Below are 23,143 nucleotides of genomic sequence, written 5' to 3' on the forward strand. Positions count from 1 at the left end.
TTGGTTATACTCTTGTTTTTCCCACGTGTCTCTCCTCATCACTCGTCATTCTTTCTTTTCTGTTCTGCCTATCGATGTCAGGCTTACCGACCTTTGCTATTACGCGGGATGTTTGTAATGATATTAGGAAAGTGCCATGTACTTTCCTTACATGTATATTGGTAGATTTTGTTTGTTGCGAAAGTGTTGACGACAAATTTTTGTATGTCCGTTTCTTAGCTTTCAAATTAGCAGTTCATAATGTTGTGTTGGGGAACATAGTAATCACTTCCGATTGGCATTAAATGTGAAATATACATAGGTATCGTATATTTCTTACTCAAAAACTTCACTAACAGGGTATAGCCGAATAAGGGGGTCCAAAGTGTGCTTAGACTGAATTTAAATTGTGATGGACCATTCGGTAGCATACCAGGAAAAAAAAATGTACCAATTTTCAACCCTCTATTTGGGCGGTGAGGGTAATGACGGAAAAATCGGATTATCGGTTTTTCTCTATTTTTCCTATTTAATGGCATGCCAAAGTTCTGTAAAAAATGTGGTGGGTGGTAGTTACAGAGGCATGTGTTACAGATTTTTTCCGGCTTTTTAGTTGAAAATCCTAGTTGAAAAAAATTAATAACGCTGAAAAATGCTGAAAAATGCAAATTTCTTCTGGAAGTTTTAAAACGATTAGATGTATACTAATTTCCTGAATATTTTCATGTATAATTACTCTTTCTCATTCTTCTATAAATACTCGTTGTACGAATACTTCTTGTACTCACGATATGTAAAGGGTGTTTGAAAAGTATATGTCACGGCTACCATAGCATTATTCTACACCTGTTGATCGGTGAAGATCTGCAAAAGAAAGTCACCGCAAAACTGACCTTGACTTTGAAATTCAAGGACAACATTTTTTTATTATTGCATCGTATTCTATTCGTCATGGAGATAAAAAGTCTGAAAGAAACCATGGGTCGCAATTCAATCGTTTTCTTGGAAAATTATGATACAGTTGCATTAGCATTCGAACTCACTTCAGTTACAATGTGCTTATATTTTTCAGTCAAATCTAAGGTAAATAGCATCTATTGATGCACATAGATACCCCAGATACATCATTATATAACCCATATCTATATGGGACAACGAACTGTGGACGTTTTATTGAAGAGAAGAAAGATTTCTTTTCGAAGGGTTAGTTCCCTATATCTTATCTATCTACTATAAAACAACATTAGTTGTTAGTCGCCATGAAACTACGACTAAAATATTGTACGATGGACTTTTCATGATGACGTACACTGGCCTTGTAGTGGTTTCATCGAAGAATATTTTGATGGAGGCTGGTGCTTATTAAACAGAAAAATGTTTCTCTCATGGTCACAGAATGCTGCAAACCTTATTGAGTTACAATTCTGAAATACCTTATTACCTTACGTTGAAATACCTACGTTTGATATTTCTATGATTCGTTAATTATATTATGTCTATTTATTTAGTAATCAGGATCATTTGTCATTAATCTTATTAGTTATTCTAATCCATAGTATAATTTTTATTATCATATAGTAAATTTTACTTTTAACACTTTTTCGAGTAATTACGGTCTTGTTTGTACGAATATACGAGGTGTGTTAGTTAACTTGATCACCTCGAATAAGTACTTAACGGTATACATTATAAAAATTTTGAGGCGTCGAACTAAAATGGCATCAAGGTGCACATTTTATTAAGTACCGGCTTTTTTGTGGATGGAGGCATTTCAGAGAGTTCAAGGTCACCTTGATTTTTTTAACGGACTGACCTATTTTTTGTACCACAGATCGATAGAGTATCAAGTTCTGAATAAAAATGTGTTAACCTGCAAACGTCATAAACCTAATAGTTAATGAGATATTTACAAAATAATCACTATATTGCAGTCACTGTATTGAAGTTCAGGGGCATCTTTCGAGCACCTACATATAGCTTTCAGATAGTAAGTACCTACTAAAAATTATTTTGTAAATTTGTCGTTAACTATTAGGTTTAGGACGCATGAAGGTTAACACATTTTTACTCAGAATTTGATACTGTATCGATCTGTTGTACAAAAAATAGGTAATTCTGATAAAAAAATCAAGGTAACATTGAAATCTCTGAAATGTTTCCACCCACAAAAAAAGCACGTACCTTATAAGATGTGTCCCTTGATGCCATTTAAGTTCCACGCCACAAAATTTTCATAAAGTCTACCGTTAAGTACTTTTTCGAGGTGATCAAGTTAGCTGAGACACCCTGTGTCTATACATATATGTATAGTACACTTGCTTAACTCTGGTCTCCCAACTACATAAAATGTGGACGCTGCAAAATGTATTTGTGCATTTGTTGAACAGAAATAAATTACCTGAGATACGACGCATCTGGAGTGTTAACACCGCATACAGGAAAGATGGAAAAGCATTGTGCCAGCATAATGATTGGTCTCATAGACGCGTGCAGACTGTCAGCTTGTGGATGGAAAGTACTACCGGAGGGCATCGCTGGTCCTGACACTAAACCATTGAATTAAAGTCTTACACAACTTACATAATTTAGACAAAAGTACATCTGAAGGGTTAAAGTAATAATACAAACGAATTTCTTAGAATTAGATTAAAAAAGAAGTCTCATTTTTCAGATCGTTGATTACCACTCATAATAATTTACAGTATTTTTTACATGCATATATGTATAAGCTTCTTCCTCTTGAAAGTTTATATTCTAACAACTTTTACAAGTAATAACCCTTCTGATACCATACAACTTTCGTGCGTAAAAGTTGTTCATTCCATTAGAAATAGCGAAAATGTTCTCCACAGAGGGAATTATTTGTAATTACTTCATTTTATTTAACTAATTACCAACTTGTTTAAAACAGCAAATAATTGATATCAAAAACAATAAATAATAAATGAAGCAAAGAACAAATAGATGCAAATACTAATTAAGGGTAAGTAATTTTATCGAAACAATTAATTAAATCAACTTTCCCCTGATCTGTATTCAATTAACTTCCATTGCTTCCACTCTCTGGACAGCTTCCGTAAAGACACACGTACATAAATATTCTTTAAAAATCGAATTCGTTTAATATCTAAATTGAACATTGTTTACCAAAGAAAATGGAACACACATTCTCTATGTTTTAAGGGGTTAGTTTGAAGGATATTAATTATAAGGAATTTTATTATGACACCGTCAAAGTTTAACATATTTGGCACCTTAGTTTGAACTAATGAAGTTTCATACATTACGAGTTTATCTGAATTGGTAAAATGTTATGGTAAAAGAAAAATACTGCAGAAATGTGCAGAGTGCGAGAGAGAAGAGAGTGGATTATGTCAATGCCGATCGTATTTTTAGTAGTCTTTTTCTAGCAAGAGAAACGTACGGTATAGAAAACACGGACGGCATAATTTTGAGGAATTATATTAATGAGTTTAATTATAGTATTACGTATTGTATTTGTGAATTTATAAAGTTAAACTGTTAAATAAATTTGTTATCCTGTTTCTGCATAATTTCATTATTTCTGATCCTACACTAATAATCTATATGCGAGAAACTGAATATTCGTAGCTGAACTGTCGTACAGCGATACATGACTTTTTGACCAATTTTACGTAAAGTATAATAAAAACTAAAATGTTTACAAATTGTGAATGCTTCTATGACTCATTATTTATACGGTAGATATCTACGAACTGAACCATTTTTATATTGGTATCAATTTAAATAAACAAAAATTAATTAGATCATTACTTCTTCTATTCAGGGCTTAACTCTATTAAAAATAAAATGAAAACATTTTTATACGTCTATCATAAGGTTTCTCGCTGAATTATGTTGCTACACATTCTCCCATACCAGAAATACACAAAATCTGCGCTTCACTTATTACAAAACATAAACTCGTAAATACTGTTTATCACTTACTTTCAGTTGCCTCCAAATTAGACTTCAGATTATTGAATTTGTGAAACTGAGCACCGCCTTTGGGAGATCTGAAAATTCACAGCTTGTTACACAAAAAAGTTCGTCTGCATTCAAATAATGTGCAGGAACACGGAACAATTAACCAGATACGATATACCGAGCAAGTGCGAAAGTTTTGATGGATTTTGTCTAAAAAGGGTAGGCTGTGTCATGTTACTAAAAATGATTTATTTAATCCCCCTTGGTTTCTATGTATTTTGACAGTTGCTGTAGTAACATATGAATCCCTCTATCATAAACGGTACCTGATTTGTCTTGAAAACAGAAAAGATGTAGTTTTTAAAGGTTTCGAAAGTCTACCATTTTCTTCCTTTTTAAATTGTTAAATTCAAAGTTTACCCTAGATTGGGATTCACATGGCAGCTCCTACAAACAAATCACAAATAATTTGGACGGTGTTTGTAAGGTTTATTCCTCTATGAAACTTGTACACCGTTATGACACGGAAAAGAAGACCATGGAAGCTTATTTTCGAATTGATTTGAAAATAATTAAACTCACACAATATAGCAAATTTTTTTATCTAAAATAATAATTTAGTATATTATATTGTCATCGATACATAACACATTAACAAGATTGTTTCTTCTTTCCACGAAACCATAGCAATAGTATCATTAGCAAGAAATCCAACAAAACTTTTCCACAGACCTAATAAAATTTGTTTTTCTCTATAGAACGTTGTGCGTTGTATCGACAAAAACTACAAATTTTCACACGCGTTATTTGACCTATAAAACAGTAGATATATGTTATGTAAATTAACTCAAATACGATTGTTACCGCGAATATTTAATCACATTGGCCTATGAAACTTCAAGGCGCGTTACAATCGATGATATGCACAACACAGGATCGCATAGCGAATGGAAGATAAACTCATTATTTCAGAGCTTTATCGTACCTCGAGAGTAAAGGGTGGTGGGCGATTTACACACAGCGGAAGCTCAATAAATGTCTGTTTGTACAACCATTGCAAATGACAACTATATCGGAACTCATGAACGAGTGTAACATCCCCTGATGGAAAAGATTTGTTTTCAATTATAGTTGAACAAGATTTCTATTCATGTTACTTGAACATCTTTAGTGGTATACACTATCGAGTGACGGAGATTTTAAGACAAAGATCTTGTAGACAGCATTGAGAGAACAGTAATGAAATATTTGGTTTGATGTAAATTAATTCCGTGTTCCTGTGAATTTATAATTGTGAAATTGATCTTTATTGTTAATACTACTTCTCTTGTACATAAAAGATAAAAAACCCAACATGGAACTTCAAAATAAAATAAAAACATAGTCCACTTTTGTGATATATAAATCGTTCGTTTTTGAAGATAACGTGGTACAGGATAACTTAATCTTTATAAATAAATTAAAAAATGGATAGTCAGATAGAAGATAGTCAAAGAATTTAATATATTGAAATATTACATTTGTACGAAATAAATAATGAAATATAAAAGCAAATTAGTGAAAAATACAGAGATCCAGATCGTTTCGCAACAAATCGTGCACTTTATGGATTAGATGTTAGAGATTTTCATGAAATTGAAATATGATATATTCCACGTAAAATTAGAGGGAGTTTAAGTCATTCTTCTGTAAATATTTAGAATAGCACATGTAACTTCGATGACCTTGATCTTGATATATGATGCCATGGTCATCTTCCTCAGTGACCTTCAGAAGATTCTAACTGGCGCTCGTTTTTTATCCAAAAGTTATAAACACGCAATGTTGCAAAATGTAGTAGTTATTTTGCGTTTCGAAGGACTTCAATGACCTTGACATATGTTGTCAGGTTTGGGTTAAATTTTTCCCGGAGTAGGACCGCAGTGACTCCGCCCCTCTCCCGCTCACGCAATCACTTAAAGAAGCAAATATGCTAATAATATAGTGTTTATACTATGTACAATTTACATTATGGAGTTAAACATACACCTTTATATTGCGACTTGATTTGTTACTAACTTTTTAACAAAAAACGAGTGTCAGCTGAAATACTCTCAAAATCACTCAGAAAGATGACCTTGACAACATATGTCACGGTCGAGGTCATTGAAGTCCTTCAATACACAAAATAACTGCTATATTGTGCCAATTTGTTGTTTATGACTTTTTAATAGCAAACGAACGACGGCTAAAACCTTCAGAAAGTCTTTAAGGAGGGTTACCCTGACAACATATAGTATGTTAAGGTCAAGGTCGTTAGAGCTGCCTCCCGTATCCGAAATATTTACAGTGATTTAGTTATAGTTAATAAATATCAGTTATAAATGGTCGAAAGATACGTAATTAGAATACAGTCTTGTTGATGCATGTTTGATTCGTAAAGCGATTATGGAAACCAGTAAATACGATCATATGCTCAATTCATCCGGAAAGATGAAAAGAGACCACATTAAACATTGAAAAGGAACGAAAGTTTGGTTCTGTTTGAACGTTGATGGTGTTCTGATCCCTGGGTGATCTGACGATCGTTCAGCTTTTGGTGGAATGTGTATGTATTTACTGCTCAGACAATGAAACAAGTTCGACGGACCACCTTTCTCCAACGAAGAAACAACAAATGGAATTTGTAATAGTTTACTTGTTTAGAGTTAACATAAACCGTTAACTTCAACTTTTTTATAATAATTACTTATTGTGTTTTAGAATAAATTATTAAAGATCAATCTCTTGTTTCGTTTACTGTGTGTCTCGGAGATTTGTGTCCTTTCTGCCTGGACAAAATTCTTGTTACATTTGTACAGAGTATCCTAGCTGAAAGAGGTCACCTAAATATTTCTTTTCTTTTTAATGATATGGGAAATGTTTAAAGCAAAATTTGAATGCTTTGGAAAGAGGAATACCGTGGCAGAAAACATTAAGGTCTTTTTCCGTGTTTTTCGAGCTCACCGGTATTTTGTATCAGGATTGCATATATTCTATTCTATTATGTTTTGTAACAGATGATAAAATACAACACAGTATGCTTGCATTGTAACCTTCAGATGACCTTGAATACTAAAGAATTTCAATAAAAATTAATCTTAATTAGGTACATAATATATATGTGTACTAGCTGCGTATTGCTTGATGTGTTTTTCGAGACATAGATCGGTTCTCACAAAAATTAGACCCATAAATAGGGAGAGGAGACATTCGTCGTTACGTGATTCTTAAAATCAACAATTGGCCTCATTCCAGGGTACACGATCGATAAAATTTATAGAATTTCAACATGTATTGTAGCTAGTTAGCAGAGATGTGTGACTAACTCAAAAGTAAACTTTCATCGCAAGCGGTGAAAATTCCATAAATACAAACTAAACAATAGTAATAACAAAAATTCCTGAGTTTAACAATGACTGGTATATTTAATAGTAGTGAAGAATTTACAGCACACAAAAGTTTAATGTCAAGAGTGTTACATGAAAACGAACGTGAAAAGAAGACATAGACGTTATTTATAATTCAACACAATAGAAATCACCCGACTTGCTGATCCTCTCGCAGTACATGAGTATAAACGGTTTCCATACTCTTATGACTGGCAATCATCAAGAACTCTCAATACAACAACGCAAACAAACTGTATGCAATTTTTTAAATTTCTTCATTTCCTGTAAGCCTTAGAGTGTTGCTTTTATCCTGCAAATGTGCATGTCAGCAAATGTCTCAAAAATGTCACGTATAGTCGACAAATACGAAATACAGAAAATGTAGATTACACACTGATCACAGTAGCTGAACTATGAACCTTATCTACTCAGAATCAGTTTATGGCCAACAGCTGCAAGCAATCAAAAAGTTTACATGTGCAGAAACACATTTGTACGACCTATCATCATTTCCTCTGAGCAAGTTTAGCTACTTCTTTACAGTATTTCTCTACTTTAATGATACATTTCCTTCTGCCTAACAGTAAGTTAGGTAGTGGTTTTTCAAAATGAAAAAAGTTTTTATAAGCGAACTTTTGTGAAAGTACAATCTCAAATTTCTGGTGACCACGTGTTGTAGATAATATCTTCAGAACGTATTTATGGTTCTTAGGTAAGATTTCCACACTGTGACTAAAGTATCGGCAAAAACACCAAAATTGAGATAAGGGGAGACTCCTTTGGGGCCAACTCCGAATCGATCGAAGCGCTAATGTAAACAATCGGACGGTAGCGAAAACACACAATCTATAAATGGGACAGCTTGATAATACGACATATAACAGCAGTACCTACAAATAAATTTTGTTCCTTGTTACCATCAAGCTGGGTTTGTGTATTTCCTACGCGAAGACAGTGTTGCCGAACCGTACCGATTTTTCTTACGTTGTTGCCTCATGTCCCGTATTACAATTCTGCCCATTAGGAGAACGATAAAATACCTACCTACGGCTCGTGGCGAAATTTCGATTCTTACTGAACGTAGGAAAAGAATGGCGCGACCGAGAGAGATTCGAGAATGAAACAATACTTACATACTAATGTATGCAACAATAAACTTTTTCTATTCGTACTTGCAATGATGCTTATTTCTTTAATCAATGGAATTACATACGAAATACTTGAAATAATTTTCCCAAGAAACAAATTGTAACAATGACACAACATATATTCCGGGTATTCCAAATACAAAAAACATGGAATACTGTACAAATCTGCTGTTTGAAATGATGTCTATTTATCTTTTATTGACATAATTGATATGGGTATTATATGTGTACACATATATTTCGTACAAATGACGTACAAAGAACATTGAATGGACAAATTTATTCGAAAAGCATTTAGTTATTTAGCTATTTTTTTGTGCAAAATAGTTCGGAAGGTCATTAGAAATGAAATGTATATGTTTAAAACTCGGGAAATGTTGTGGGGAACATTGTTAGAAAAATTTGAAAGTGTGTGAAAAACATGCTTTTCGCGCGTAGAAGAAAATATAATCATTTCAGAGAAAAAAGGGTCAAATAAAACATGTAGGTATTTTTAATACCTACAAACTGAGGTATAGTACGTTAAAATCGGTGTACATGTTCAGTTGCAAAAGTATTAAAACTGTCAAAATAAGCTCTTCTTTCAATTGTTTAATACTCGGAGAGATTAGAACATAATGCTTCCGTATTTTAGGAGAATGTGGCCTCCGTTACGATAAAAAAGTATGCCAAATTTCACCACTAAATATTTGTTAGTTTCTACAAAAAGCCATTAATTTATCCCAAACGCGTCTCCGGAAAAGTTAAAGTCTCTGTGTCGGACAAGTCGGGCAAGAAGCAGCGCGGGTATTTTTTACTCTTTGAGAGTTGTACTATCATCTAGACTTCCAAATGAAATGAATTTTTAAAATTAAACTACCGAAAAATGGCTCGAAAGAATAGGTACTTTTTTTTCTTGTAAACAATTTGAATAACATCTTTATTTTTTATTGTATCAAATTGCCGTATAGACCATTCGATAACTGCAACTTGGCTACAAATTTTAAAGCAAACAAATTTACTCTAAGTTAATTAGGAATCGTGATAATTTGTTTTTCTTTGAAAAATCACAGTAACGTCAATTGTTAACATTAAGAGTTGAAAATTTGACGAACTCTGGGGAAAGAGATACATTATCTGTTCCTTAATTTTTTAAATAATCCATTCCACACTTAAAAATCCAGTATGCAAACGGCGGGCACGCGGCGGGAGCGTATAAGGGAGAGCCCGCCACGCGACGAGCTCCTGGTGCCTGAAATTGATCTCGCCCATTTTTTCTAGCGGACCCGGAAAAATTCAGCTTTTCTGTGCAACAAATTAACGTAAAGCGATGATTTTTTTTAACTTGGGGTACCTCGACAAGATATTAATAAATAGCGTGACCAATTCTGTAAAAAATTAGTTAAAACCCGAAATGTTTACTTCTCTGATTTTTTATGTTTTAAACTGATCCATTTTGTTTGTTAAGAATAAGTTATAAAACAGAGAAAAATCTGAAAACTGTACATTTTTCATACTGAAAGAACAAAACTTGTGTTATACGACTTACATTTGTAAGTCCCATGTATATTCAACACTTAATAATTCTAGAGTCTTGTGATAAAGCTCGTAGGGAACGGTCGACCAGACTCTGGATGAGTGCAAACACAATACACACAACTGTACCTGTAAACTCACAGTGACGTGATAGTACATAGTGGAATAAGTAATATTTCTTTCGCTCTCGCTGTTCTTTTCCTGCGTTCAGCGAGAATCGAAATTTTGCCACGAGCCTAAAGGTAGGTCCACATACGTGCAACGCGCATTGCAGAAAACACTTGAAAGAGTCGATTCTAATGGCTCGACGTGTAGCTAAGACTTCGACCAACGTCAAGCGGAACACGAGCATTCTGACGCATATCGTTGAAAATCGTGTGGCGCGTGTAAATCGATCAACGAACTTCACTGTCGATGGTACAGGGGCGATATTACCGAAACGGAGACGACTGTATCACACTCTGCACCATCAACAGTGAGGGCCCATTGATAGATTTACATGCATCGACACGGTTTTAATAGCGCGGTTGTTTAGAATGGCACGGCCTTTCATTTTGTGCAGGGAGAGAATCACCCTGTATGTACTTTATTTACGAAAAGACTATAAATTATTATAAACATTAGTACTGACTTCCATTGTATTAAGTCGGCGTTGAGGCATGTCCCGATTCGACAAGAATTCCATATAATTGTAGGAAACCCAAGTACTTTTATAAACCTAACTAAACGGTGGACGGGGCTTTCTTTTTTTTCGTACATTTACCTTCAAAACGAAGCTTCAGGTAACTGGGTAATTTAAGTACCGAAGGAACAGTAAGTAGAAACAATGACTGCTGCGCTTTTTCTTGTTGATTCTCTATCTGACTAATCCTTCAGTAATAAAATTGACCGATAACCTTAAGTTTTGTGTTAACAAGTAAACGCATGAAAATGTGCATTCGAACAAAGTTATGTACACGTATGTATAGTAACAATGTCATAAAGCAAGTTATAAATGAGTATACGGCTGTCATATGTGACCATACAATCTCTCAACATCTTCTCAATAATATGATTAATATATATTATATTTATACTATTTTCTTAATACATATTCAGGGAAACAGGAAACATATTCTTACTATTTGATACATGAACATTCTATATAGATGTAATTCATGCATTCAGCTGTTTATTTGTCACTACGGGTGGTTTAATTCAAGAAAAATAGGAAAGTTCCTTCCAATTTCGTCAACGATACGCGCCGAGCGTTCTCGTGTTTCCCAGTCTTCACAAACATTTGCGCGCTACAAATGCACGCCGGGTCGTTAAAATCAACCCTTCTTGAGGGTCTCAAGTGAAAATTCTGTTGCATGTTACTCGAGTTTGGACGGGATTTTAGCCACGCGCCGTGTTGCGCGTGTTCGTGCTAGCTGTTGCACGTATTTGAACCTGCTTTAAGATATTCCATCGTTCTCCTGATGGGCAGAAGTGTAATGGGTGACATGTGGCATCAGCGTAACGAAACTCTCGATACAGTCCGACACGATTCCTTTCGTGTTGCGAGGTTACATTTACCGACTGCTTGCTCCTTTATCGATGCTCATGGTAACATGGCTAAAGTGGCTGACAAATATCCTAGCGGAGAATCCTTGAACTATACCACTGCACATTCCTGAGCATTCATGAGTCAGTACGTGTCAAATCGTAGAATCCAGCTTACGCCTTCCAGAAGTGATAAATTCACAAAAATCGCATTTCTACGATAGTGTGATAGTGATTTGCAGGGTGGTCTGCTCTGCTTTTGACGAGAAAACTAAATCGTGTGATATTTGACAAAATTTGACCTGAGCAGCCATCTTTGTTTACAGCGGTTCTGTCACAATCACTCACTTTCTAAAATTCTAATCCTTTCAACGTATAATGTTTTTTGGTGTTTCTAAGGACCAAACCACCCTATAGTGAAGTCTACCCGTGAGTGCTATACCCGATAAAACTTCATTTGTGCAATTATCGAGGCTGAAGTTGGATTCTTCGAAATCGAATGTCTCTCTCCTACATCGCGTATACATACACGGTTCCCATTGCTTGTGTGAGCGCACGGAGCAGCTCACGGCCCACGGAGTCTCCCCCCTTTCATTGTTATTCAGATAAAAGTCTGGCGTGTTTTGTAGTTTTCGTAACTTTCAAATTAGCTACTCGTAGTCGTACCTTGTTTAAATCTCCACATGCATTGATAATGTTTCTAAAATGAAATGATTAAAATATTGTAAATCACTGTTGAAAATGTTTAATGCAACAAATATTGCTCTTTCAATTATTCAAATGTCACTCGTTAATAACTTTTGTGTAATTTTCCAAATTATATATTATTTATTTGTATGTATATTATAAATTACCTAAACAATTTCTTTAAATTTCTAAACAACATACCCGGTACAAGAATTCTAAAATGCTGGAATCGCTAAAATCAGAAAAAGGAAAAGTTTAATTTATTGGTAGTTGTAAGATCAATATGTCGTTTTTCGTGCAAAATCTATCTCGAAAGTTACGGTTATTAGTATTATTATGAGAGAATATTTACGCTATCAGTTTAAGTATGCAACGAAGGCTATTAAAGTCAGGTAAATTTGTATGAGATTTTAAAGTGACTATGTGAATGAACGTGCCATATAACAGGTTCAAAAAATATTAAACGAAGGACGACAGACAAGCTACGAAAAATATGTCGAGATGTTACTGACAAAGATTCATAGGTAATATACAAAATTCTCACTACAATGTGACATATTAACAAAAAACGCAGTACATATATTACTCATAATAATGAAACAGGCTATAGTATAGAAACTACGAAGACAGTATAAAGTTTCTGACATACCTAATATGTTGTTTAACAGGAAACTCAAGATGAAAAGACGGAAAATATTAATGCTTCTCTAATAAAATAATCCTACAAATGATGGAACTTTTGTTGGGAACAATCCAACACTTTTTCAATGGCTGTCGAAACATTAACTATCGTAAACTAATAAACAATGTATTTAATAACAGAATATTTATATTCCTTGTGAGGCAGCGATGAGCAACCTGAGGACCACCAATTAATTATTTGCGGCCCGCAATAACAAGATTCCACCTTATAAATTAAGAATATTTAAATGAATAAATTAGGATTTTTAAGCTTGCGGATGTAGCGTCTTGTACGGATTGTTGGTTTCCAATATCGTGTCGCTGCAGAAAAAGGTCACTCATCGCTGCTGTAAAATGTTCGTTGCCATATTTATGGAATAAATGTTTGACCACCCGACACGATCATATAAAATCGTTTTGCATACGTACCTAACATTGACAGATATTACGCTTTGATTTTTCACAACTGACAAATTTAGAGGCCGCATTCTGTTTAACTGTTCCTTTACATTACTGTAACTCGACATGTTTATGTAAATATAAAATTAAGATAATTTAAATAAAGGTACATAACTGTGTAGTGCTGAATGACAGTTACTTTAAATTAAAAAATAATCATTTATTAGATCGTAATAACAGAATAAACTATTAAATGAAATGGAACGTTAAGATTGATTGAATCACAAAACAGGAGGAAAAAATGGAAAGGAAGAGCGCAACGTGGTGACGTGACGAGGACAATTCGTTCCGTTCGAGAACGCGTCAGAAAATAAACTGAGAAATAGGTATATGGATCGGCTTCACTGGCTATATACTATATTGTTTATGCAGCACCTGTATAAACTATGACAGAGAAATATCAGATATGCAGCGCTTCATAAAGGATTATATATGGACGAACGTTTGACACACTTGACGCTCATTCTATCGACCGGTGCTCAATTTCCGGACTTATCATTTTAATTTCATGGCACGTATATACGATACCAACGTTTTACAATACAGAATAAAAAGTCTCTTATCTGCATGATCTTATTTCTCGCATTTCTCAAATACTGTTCGAATAAGTTTCTCAAAGTAAAAGATGGTCTATACTGAGAAAAGTATTTGCACCTAACCACTTGTCAAAATTCTCAATTCTCAATTCTTAACCCTCGTAATACCTCTGTCTGACAAAAATTTTATATTTTGAACATATCTGGAAATAAAGAATTGAAAATAGTGTTCCATTAAAATTTTTAAAATTTATTCGAAATAAACAGTTTCATGACTAATTTTTTTAATGATACAGAAATTGTTTCAAATTGAAATTTCAATGATTCAGAAATTGTTTCAAATTGGAACTTCAGGCAATTCAGTCACTTTCACTTTAAGTGATCATCACAACTCTGACATATGTATGTATAAGTGTTTTTACTGTATCTCCCACATACATCCGTATCTGGTATATGAACCACATACGATTGTTACTTTGTTTATTGTAGTATTATTTTACGCATAGGCAACTATTCTCACCATTTAAACACTTTTTATCACATTCCTTTTTCACAATACTTAAATTTTTGAGAATTTCTAAATAGTTATTTTAGCGGGAATTCTCAAATTTTAATAAAGTAGGCGTAAAGTACTCCTTCTTCTTGGTATTGCGCGAATTAATTCCTAATTCTTGACGATTCAGATTGCTTTAGTTGTCCTACAAGGATAATCATATACAGTAACTATATCCACGATGCTCACTGCATCGCAAAGTCGTTGATCATCGTATACATAATTATTGCGATCGATTAAGTAAGTCAATAGGTCGCTGAGGCGTGCAAGATAGAATATTAACCCCTTGCGTTGTCATACAACTGACAGCCGCGTGGTAGATATTCATCTATTTAAGTAGTCAGAACTACAGCCGCGTGATTATTTCTCACGTGTTTCGAAAATTAAAGCTTTCTCGAATACTAAATGTGATAAAGTAGTGTTTACACACTCCACCTGAGTTGCCGTATGTGATCTTTAAATTATCGCTCATAACTGCACGATTAACCACTGTTCAACTGCGAAAGTGTGCGTTGATTGGTCTTAAATAATGTTAGGTACACTACCGCGCGTAAGTGTCCACACACAGTACATTATTAATATTAGAATATTACTATTTTCCAATATTCCTATTATTTACTGTATTGAGGAGCTTTCCTTTACTAACTTTACAATAGGAGCACGTTCTCCTATTGTTAATTTTTTTTTATTGTGCTGTCCCATAACTCTTTGCCATTTTCAACCAGTTTTATTTTTATTTTGTATTTATGGTAATGTGATGGAATTTAGTGTTGTCACAAAAAACACAAAAAATGAGCGAATGAAACGTTCGAAAGTTATCCAGAAACGTGCTCGTATGCAAAACTATAAGGAAGGTGACGGTTGAAATGATATACTGCTAATTGCGAGACGGAATCGAAATGAGACTTTATTGGAATTTTTTGGGGGTTTTTATATACCTGCCTCGAGGCGATGGTGGGAACTACCACGCCCTGGTGCCGTGTGCAACCGGACGTGGTGTTTCTGCTGATTTCGGGAGTTATAAGTCTGGCGTCTGTCGAGAATTGAAAAATGTCAACTGGATGTGTTTCTGCTGAGTCGAACGTAGAAGCGTGAAAAAGTAGCGACGTTACAGAAACTTACTTTCTATTCTACGATACATTACCGCCAGTATCAATAACATTAAGCTATTTGCTCGACAAGTTTTTACTGCCTTTCTCCCAAAAAGATCTGGGCTGGGATACAAAAATGTCTCCAATATACTTTTTGAGGGTGATATAATTATCAAACTGCTTGCCCAGCAGATATCGTTTAAGAGCTCGGAACAAGTGAAACTCCGAAGGTGCAATATGCGGGCTGCACGGTGGATGGGGTATAGTAGACCATCCTATGGTCTGTTTTTCGAAAGATGATGCCTGGGAGGTAGGCCCGAGTTTTCGCGGTGTTGCCGCGATCGTGGGACACCTACGGCACTTGTGTCTCTCTCACTCTTCGCGTCTTAGCCAATGACGTGCGACCGTCGACGTGAGTACTCGCCTACGGTCGTCTGTCTCCATCACACGTATTACAAACCTCTCGAGAAGGACCTACCTACAATCTCAAGGAGTGGGGACTGCGTTCGGCACGAGGCCGTCAATCATCCATTGTCTGGAAATGGCGGAGAATGTTGACGAGACGCAGAACGTTTTCACACGTCAAAAGTTAAAATACATGAATAAGAAAAAGTTTATTTCTTTTGAAAGAATGTATTGTACCCAAATATTGAGCAACATATTAAAAGGGGATTAAATTAATACGTAGGTTAATAAACGCTACACGTGGAAATTGCAGGGTAAAGAAGGAAGTTGGTTTACCGAGCGTCTGAGCGAGAGGCTCTCGTGCCGAAGTGCTGGAGGTTGGAAAGAGACACACAGTGGCAATGAGACCGTGACAACGTCGCACGAAATACCTAGCTCAAGTTGGATCCCCGCCAGGCCACGCGCAGAGGCAGGCCAACTTCCCAGGCATCATCTTTCGAAAAACAGACCATAGCTCCTCGAGCTGCTCATGCATCAACTTTATGCAGTGAAGTCGAGCGTTAGCGTGAACAAGCTGGACCCAGAGACGTTTCGATTATTTTGTTCACACGGCATCGGCTGGCTTGCGGAGCTGGTTTCTGTAACGGGTGGCATTGATCATCTGGTTAGGCTTCAGGCGTACCCAGATAAGCATTCCTTGCGAGTTCTAAAAGACTCACAGCATCAACTCCAAACGTATGGATCGGGCTTTAGCTGGGCTGACGGGACTTCGCCGCGAGGAAGCCAAAGGCGTGACGTGTGTCATTTTCGTAGCGTACCAATCTTTTATCTCCAGTGATAATTTCCTTAAGAAAGTTCTGCCGTTGTTGGCGGAGCAACAAACTTTCACACATGCTGACACGAGCGGCCCGGTCTTGATCAGTGAACACATGAGGCGTCCATCGCGACATCACTTTACGCTAGCCTATCGAATTAAGGTGGCGATCGATGGTTGTGCGGGGTTGCCGAAGAGCATTCTCCAAGTCTCGCGTGCTGGAATCTGGGTGCAGCTCGAGTTCGTCGCGTAGAGCGATGTATTCACACCTTATATTGCTCCCATCGAAGCAGTTATATCAGATGTGTACCGTCCGATCGCTACTAGTAAAGTCGACGGGCACGATACTGTATCCTCGTAAAATTATAGATCTGTTTTTTCGTTTTAATGTTGTTACGTCCCGCGTTGCAGTCGTTACTTTATTTATAATTTCGAGTCCTGGCTCTTCTAAGGTACGAAAACACGGCCTGTCTAAACTTACCGGTGAAGTACGCAGTTTGGATATGGAACGGGAGGAATAGGAAATCAATCTCGTTTATAATAATAATAAAGATATATTCTAACAATCCTATAAATAAAAGATACAAACAAGTCTTAACATACCAATGATGATGAGGATGAATGATAGATTCGTGTCGCTTTCGGTCGGTTCGGTCGGGATTTCGGGTCCTTGAAAGGGCGGAAGACTCGCTGGCGCTCGGAGCTATGATACAGGGTTTAGGCACTGCGGGATACGTTGTCGCTGTCTCGGAAGTTGCACTTCGAGGTTCGGTGTCTTATAAAACTCGTCTGTAGGCCGCGCGTAATCGCGAGGTCGCGTCGCACAAGGGATAGATATCGTCGCGGAACCCGAAACTGAACAGCTGAGTTCACCTAACCCAGACCGTTATCGCTTAGCTCGCTGTCGCGTGTTAGAGATTGGAGCGAAGAGCGAACGAACAAGCCGTTCAAGGATGACATACGAGCCGAAACTGCTTCGGCGAGTTATATAGAGAGTTTTAGAGAGTTTAAACTAAGAGAGTTTCTAACTAGATTCGTTTCGAACTGAACTCTTTTCCCCGGTTTGGACAATCCTTTTATAGGTTCTTCCCCCCTTCCTTTATTAGAAAACGTAGAAGATACGGGGTAGCAACTGGCTATGATTCGCGGTCGTCGATTCGCCGAGGCAAAGTTTTAGAATCGTTGACATTTTCGTCAGCGTCTCGAGGAAGGACGACCACGCCCGTTGCTTCCACGTGTCACTGAATTGACGGTTTTCGCTCGTTCTTCGCGTCTGAATGTAATAAGATAAAAATGTGCAATGAAAAAAGGTTCTGATAGAGATTCTGAGAATACAAGATATAACAATGTAATTAAACAAGTACTCATAGCATACTAATTTCAGATTTAAAGTACTTCTGGCCCTTTTAATCCCAATAGAAGCTTACGAAAACCTAAATTTCTTTCAAATATTCCAGTCCTCTTTGTTTTATTCCCTGAAACCCCATAGCTGAATGTGGCGTACGATCCTGAGTGCGGCGGGACACAATGGGCCCCCGATGATCGAGTACTAATAGTTTAAGAGTCGGCCTCGTTTATGGCTAACTCTGTATCTTTGAAGCAGCTATACCAGTGGCGTGAGAGGGCCCTAATATACCTAGAAGCGATCTGAATCTCAGGCTGTAAATTTCATTTGGGAATTAATATTTAAAACTTCTCCTTACAATATTTCATCAAAAGTACACAATATTTCGCCTCTGCCGCTTGCTACTTAAAAGTAATTACTATATTGGTCAAAATTAAACTGCAGGTAACCCATTTCGAATTTACATTGCACGGTCTTGAAGAGGCTTAAAGATCCCGAATTACAGTTTCGGCTACCGAAACGTTTCACCACAGCGCCCACATGCGTCACAGCTCCAAGGCAGCTCCTTCATAAAGGGGATGGGTTGCCCAAAGGTTTGCTCCTCCCGCTATAGCTCCTTCGCTGTCTGGTGGTGACGAAGGGCCACGCTCCGGCAACGACCCTCCTCTGGGCCGCCTATTGCAGGCGAAACGAGCCTTCATTCGCCTCGCCCACGGCCTCAGCGGCTGCCTCAATGTCTCGGTGGGAGCTGAGGCACCCTCCTTCACTCTGAGGGGAAAAAGCCCCTCTTCGGATGTGGGGAGGGAGGCATGCGGGGATCATCGCTGCGGCTGCCCCTCTCCACACTCCCCAATCCGCGGGCGGCACCGAATCCCTGCCGATCCCGCTCCGCCGCCTCCTTCCGCAGCATCACTTGCTCGCACAAGGAGACAAAAGCATAATTCTTCACATTACTTTCATTACAGACCTCACCACACACTGCTGCACAATTTCCCTGCAGCTACAATTTGGTCCAGTCTTTGGAGCAATTCCAAAAAACATACAATCGCAGCATGTCAAGAGCAGGTGGTAACAGAATTGTAATCGGTTCCAAAACGTCATGCCTCATCATGCATCCCCAATATTCATTATTAAAAAGGTACATTCTGCTGTAAACACTGTAAAAAACGACTTCTTTGTTGACGAAAAAATATAACTATATAATAATATAACGACTGTTTTGTAAACGAAAATTATAACACATAGAGTAAATAATCAGTCTAGAGGTTATTATATATATTAAGATACGAAAATAATTTTTTCATGTTATTTTGTTCAACGTATACTGCAAAAACTAGCAATGACTGTGATGTTCAAAAAACGAAACCTAAACGGTATATTTAAAATCTTAAGATCCGCTCATCTGAAATAAGAAAACCAAAGTTTTACTTACAACTTATAGGGATGGTTATCGTTCAGGCACTTTTATTGGCAACTAATGAAAATTCGCCGATTGATACTGGTTTTTGTGAAAGTATTCTCCAAAAGTAAATAATATTTTCAATAAAAAACGTTAAAGAAAATATGTATTTGTTAACTAGAACTTCTGAATCTGTTTGATACGATAACCAGCCCTATAAATTGTAACAAAAACTTTGTTTTTTTTAATTTATATTTAATTAATTGTTTTCGAAATATTTAACCAAATATATTTCACACTTCCAACTTTGTGAACTGTTTTCACGTCTCTAACATGGATGATTACAGCTAAAGAAAAATACTTGTCAAATAATTATATAAGAACTACTTTCTCACGGAGCTACATCAACATCCGTGATTGTCACTTCGGTGTGTTCCCTTGTAAGACAAAAATCAAGAATACTGAGATTGCGTTCGAGGCTTCATTTCCAAGTTATGTAAAAAGTACAGGCAAAATAAGTATGAAATACGTCTGGTGCGATGGGTTATAATACTCGAACAGCCGATTCCCAGCTGATACAGAGCTCGATCGATGACCTAGTGAAATTTAATATATGAAATAAAATGAAATGAATGATACTCACTCGTGAAACTGATGAAGTGCGCGCCTTTCAAATAGAAGAACCCTAAGGATCAGACGTATTTGGCGCTTATTTCGCGCTTATTTCGCTGGTATTTTCAACAATTAATAACTTGGAAGTGAAGCCTCGAAAGCAATTTCGTCGTAGTTCAGCATATAGAATTCACCCTGTGAAAGTGCTCCACATCTTTAATCACACCCTGTATAACCTCGAAATAATTTATCTGCCAGTTACAGTATATTCATACAGCTCCATTACAAGTATGCAATACATACAGTTTCCATTATAATTTGTAACGTTTTATTCCACTGTAACTACGAGTTTATTGACTGACAATATTCAATGTTTCATTTGATAGTCATGGAAACAGCCAAAGTATAACAAATCATGTGAAAAAAATACAACAGAGAGCAAAGTGATTCATATTTGTGCACTGTTAATGATGTTTGTTTATGGTGACGCACAGTCTCGTTACTTCAGTATTTTCCATATCAATAGTGTCCCCCACACGTGAACAAGCGATAACCGGACAGACTGTGTAAACAGAATTTTTCTATTGTCACACTGCTTGCACTTGTTTCCAATGAATAGGGACGGGAATGTGTATCTTCTCCCGGAGTACCGACCCACTTCAATATCATATCCTTTGAAGTTGGAGAAATAAATAGACCCAATAGCTTGAATTGTGTTCCTTAAGTTTACATGATATATAGGGTGTTACGCTAACCAGAGGCAACCTAAATATTTTTATCTGTGATCATATGAGAAACATTTTTTACATAACTTAATGGTTTCAAGAGGCGAATCAGATGGTGAAAAAAATTGTATAAGTGAATTTTTAATTTTTAGAGTAAATCTTTTATAATTAAATTAAAAATTTCGACTACTAGTGGGAAAAAATTAAGGGATGATTCTTTGAGACAACATAAGACGAAAATCAAGAATAACAAAATTGCGACAAATGTTTCATTTGCTAGTTATAAGCGTTTAAAAATTGACCCAAATGATGGCAATCCGCAGGCACGGGGAGTCAGCGGACCACGGCTCAACAGGGGCGTACAGTCACTTTAAAGACGCAACGACGTGCAGGAAAAGTCAGTAGAACAGCTGTCTACTTACCCCGTAGAAGATGTCGATAACTTGTGAATACTTTTTGGGAAGGGAAAGCTGCACGGGAAAGTGGAGGTCCCGCTTCTCTTCGTATATTCTTAGAGCAACATCTGTATTTTTTTTCATACACCAGTCGGGACCACTTGGCCACGGTGCCAAGGATGTGCGAGTCTGGACATTATAAAACTCTCTCTTGTCTTCTGCAGGGATTTCTACCTAGTGATGGGTAACCGAGCAGTTCGAGCTACTCGAACGAGCTCGGGTGACGGGTTTATGATCTCAGCAGGGACCCGAGGCTCTGGAACGCGAAGGCGAAGGATGTTATCTGGCCGCCGGCAACCGACCTTCGGGTTACAATGTAACACACGGAACGAATCACCCATGAAAAAAAATTTTAACTTTTACTCCTTTCAGTGTACTTCCTTAAAAATGTTATGAATAAATGTAGGAGATTCTCTTGATGAAGATAAGTCCAAACCCGACATAAATCGGACTATATTTAATAACATAGAATTTGTATCGCAACATAACGTATGAATAAACATTGATTTCCTTGCAATTTTTCAGATTTTTTGGTGAGCTGCGTCGTGCTTAGAACAATGAAAAACCGATTTATTTGACATTTCTTCCGTAAAAAAGTAACTTATACGTTATTAAATATAGTCCGATTTATGTCGGGTTTGGACTTATTTTCATCAGGAGAATCTCCTAAATTTATTCATAACATTTTTAAGAAAGTACACTGAAAGGAGTAAAAGTTAAAATTTTTTTTACTGGGTGATTCGTTCCGTGTGTTACATTGTAACCCGAGGGTCGGTTGCCGGCGGCCAGATAACATCCTTCGCCTTCGCGGGCCAGAGCCTCGGGTCTCCGCTGAAACTATAAACCTGTCACCCGAGCTCGTTCGAGTAGCTCGAACTGCTCGGTCACCCATCACTACGTCTACCGAAACGTAAAATACGGGTATTATACCGGTAATTTTCGGTTGTACCTTCGTAACCCTCATAAAAACCGAAATATGAAAATACCGGTATATTTACCGATATTAATCGGTAATTTTTCGGTTTTCCTGTTCTATTATAATTTTCCAAATATTTGCAAGAAGATATTTAAAAGCGGTATTATTTTGTTACTAGTATTATGTTAGGAAAGTTATACCGAAACTGATATAGTACTGAAATGAAAGTAATCATGTACCAGCATTTTTCTGGTAATATGTATTGTGTGATCGCGAGTGTAAAAGAATACAATGTTAGAAAAGTTACAGTCGTCGGAACGACACACAGTGGGGTAATTGACCCGAAAAGCTGGCCAAAACCCCAAATTTTATCTTTGTTCAAAATGAATGAAACGTTGTCCCTATGTTCCTAAGAATGAATAAAAGTAAACAGATATCTTGGTTTTTCGAAAACAGCAGTATTTAGCAACAAATTGAGGCTTGAAAGTCAACAATTTTTGTACTCGAAGAAAATAACAAGAAACCTATATTAAGAAAGTGATTTATTACAAGTGTAGTGTTAGGGAAGTGCAATAACAACATATGTAGGATATAGAGGAGGGTATGTAGAGTAATTTAGTACCTTGTTTCCTTCACCTTTCTGTATGGTTTTGATAAAATAACAATTTGAAAACAGTGTTTTTTTTTCGTAAAATCAAGTATAAAACATTGAATTACTTTTTTGTACTCCAAGCACCCCTTTACTTTTAATATATTTTTATCCTTGGACATGACTTTACATATTTCTTGAAAAATTAAGTGCTAAGAGGTGCTAAAACTACAGTGCTGTTCAAAAGTATCGCCTCACTTGTGCACTAGGGAAAAATTATTGAAATTCAATGTTCCATAACTTTGTTAATATTCGTCAGAATTTGTTTAAATGAAAGGCAAATTAAAGCTTG

The 23,143-nt window shown here is 36.5% G+C and overlaps 1 protein-coding gene across 1 annotated transcript in view; it reads right to left on the bottom strand.

Annotated features, from left to right (window-relative positions):
* LOC107189521 (gustatory receptor for sugar taste 64f) overlaps positions 1 to 23,143 on the bottom strand; it is a 63,475-nt gene that overhangs the window by 38,262 nt on the left and 2,070 nt on the right. The window contains exons 3-4 of the mRNA XM_015578075.1: positions 3,949 to 4,016; positions 2,378 to 2,525 (exon numbers count right to left, since the gene is read on the bottom strand). Coding sequence (XP_015433561.1) covers positions 2,378 to 2,525; positions 3,949 to 4,016 — 216 coding nt within the window. The remainder of the gene's footprint in view (positions 1 to 2,377; positions 2,526 to 3,948; positions 4,017 to 23,143) is intronic.

The sequence above is a fragment of the Dufourea novaeangliae genome, unplaced genomic scaffold (assembly GCF_001272555.1).
Source record: "Dufourea novaeangliae isolate 0120121106 unplaced genomic scaffold, ASM127255v1 scaffold164, whole genome shotgun sequence".
NCBI classification, from domain to species: domain Eukaryota; kingdom Metazoa; phylum Arthropoda; class Insecta; order Hymenoptera; family Halictidae; genus Dufourea; species Dufourea novaeangliae.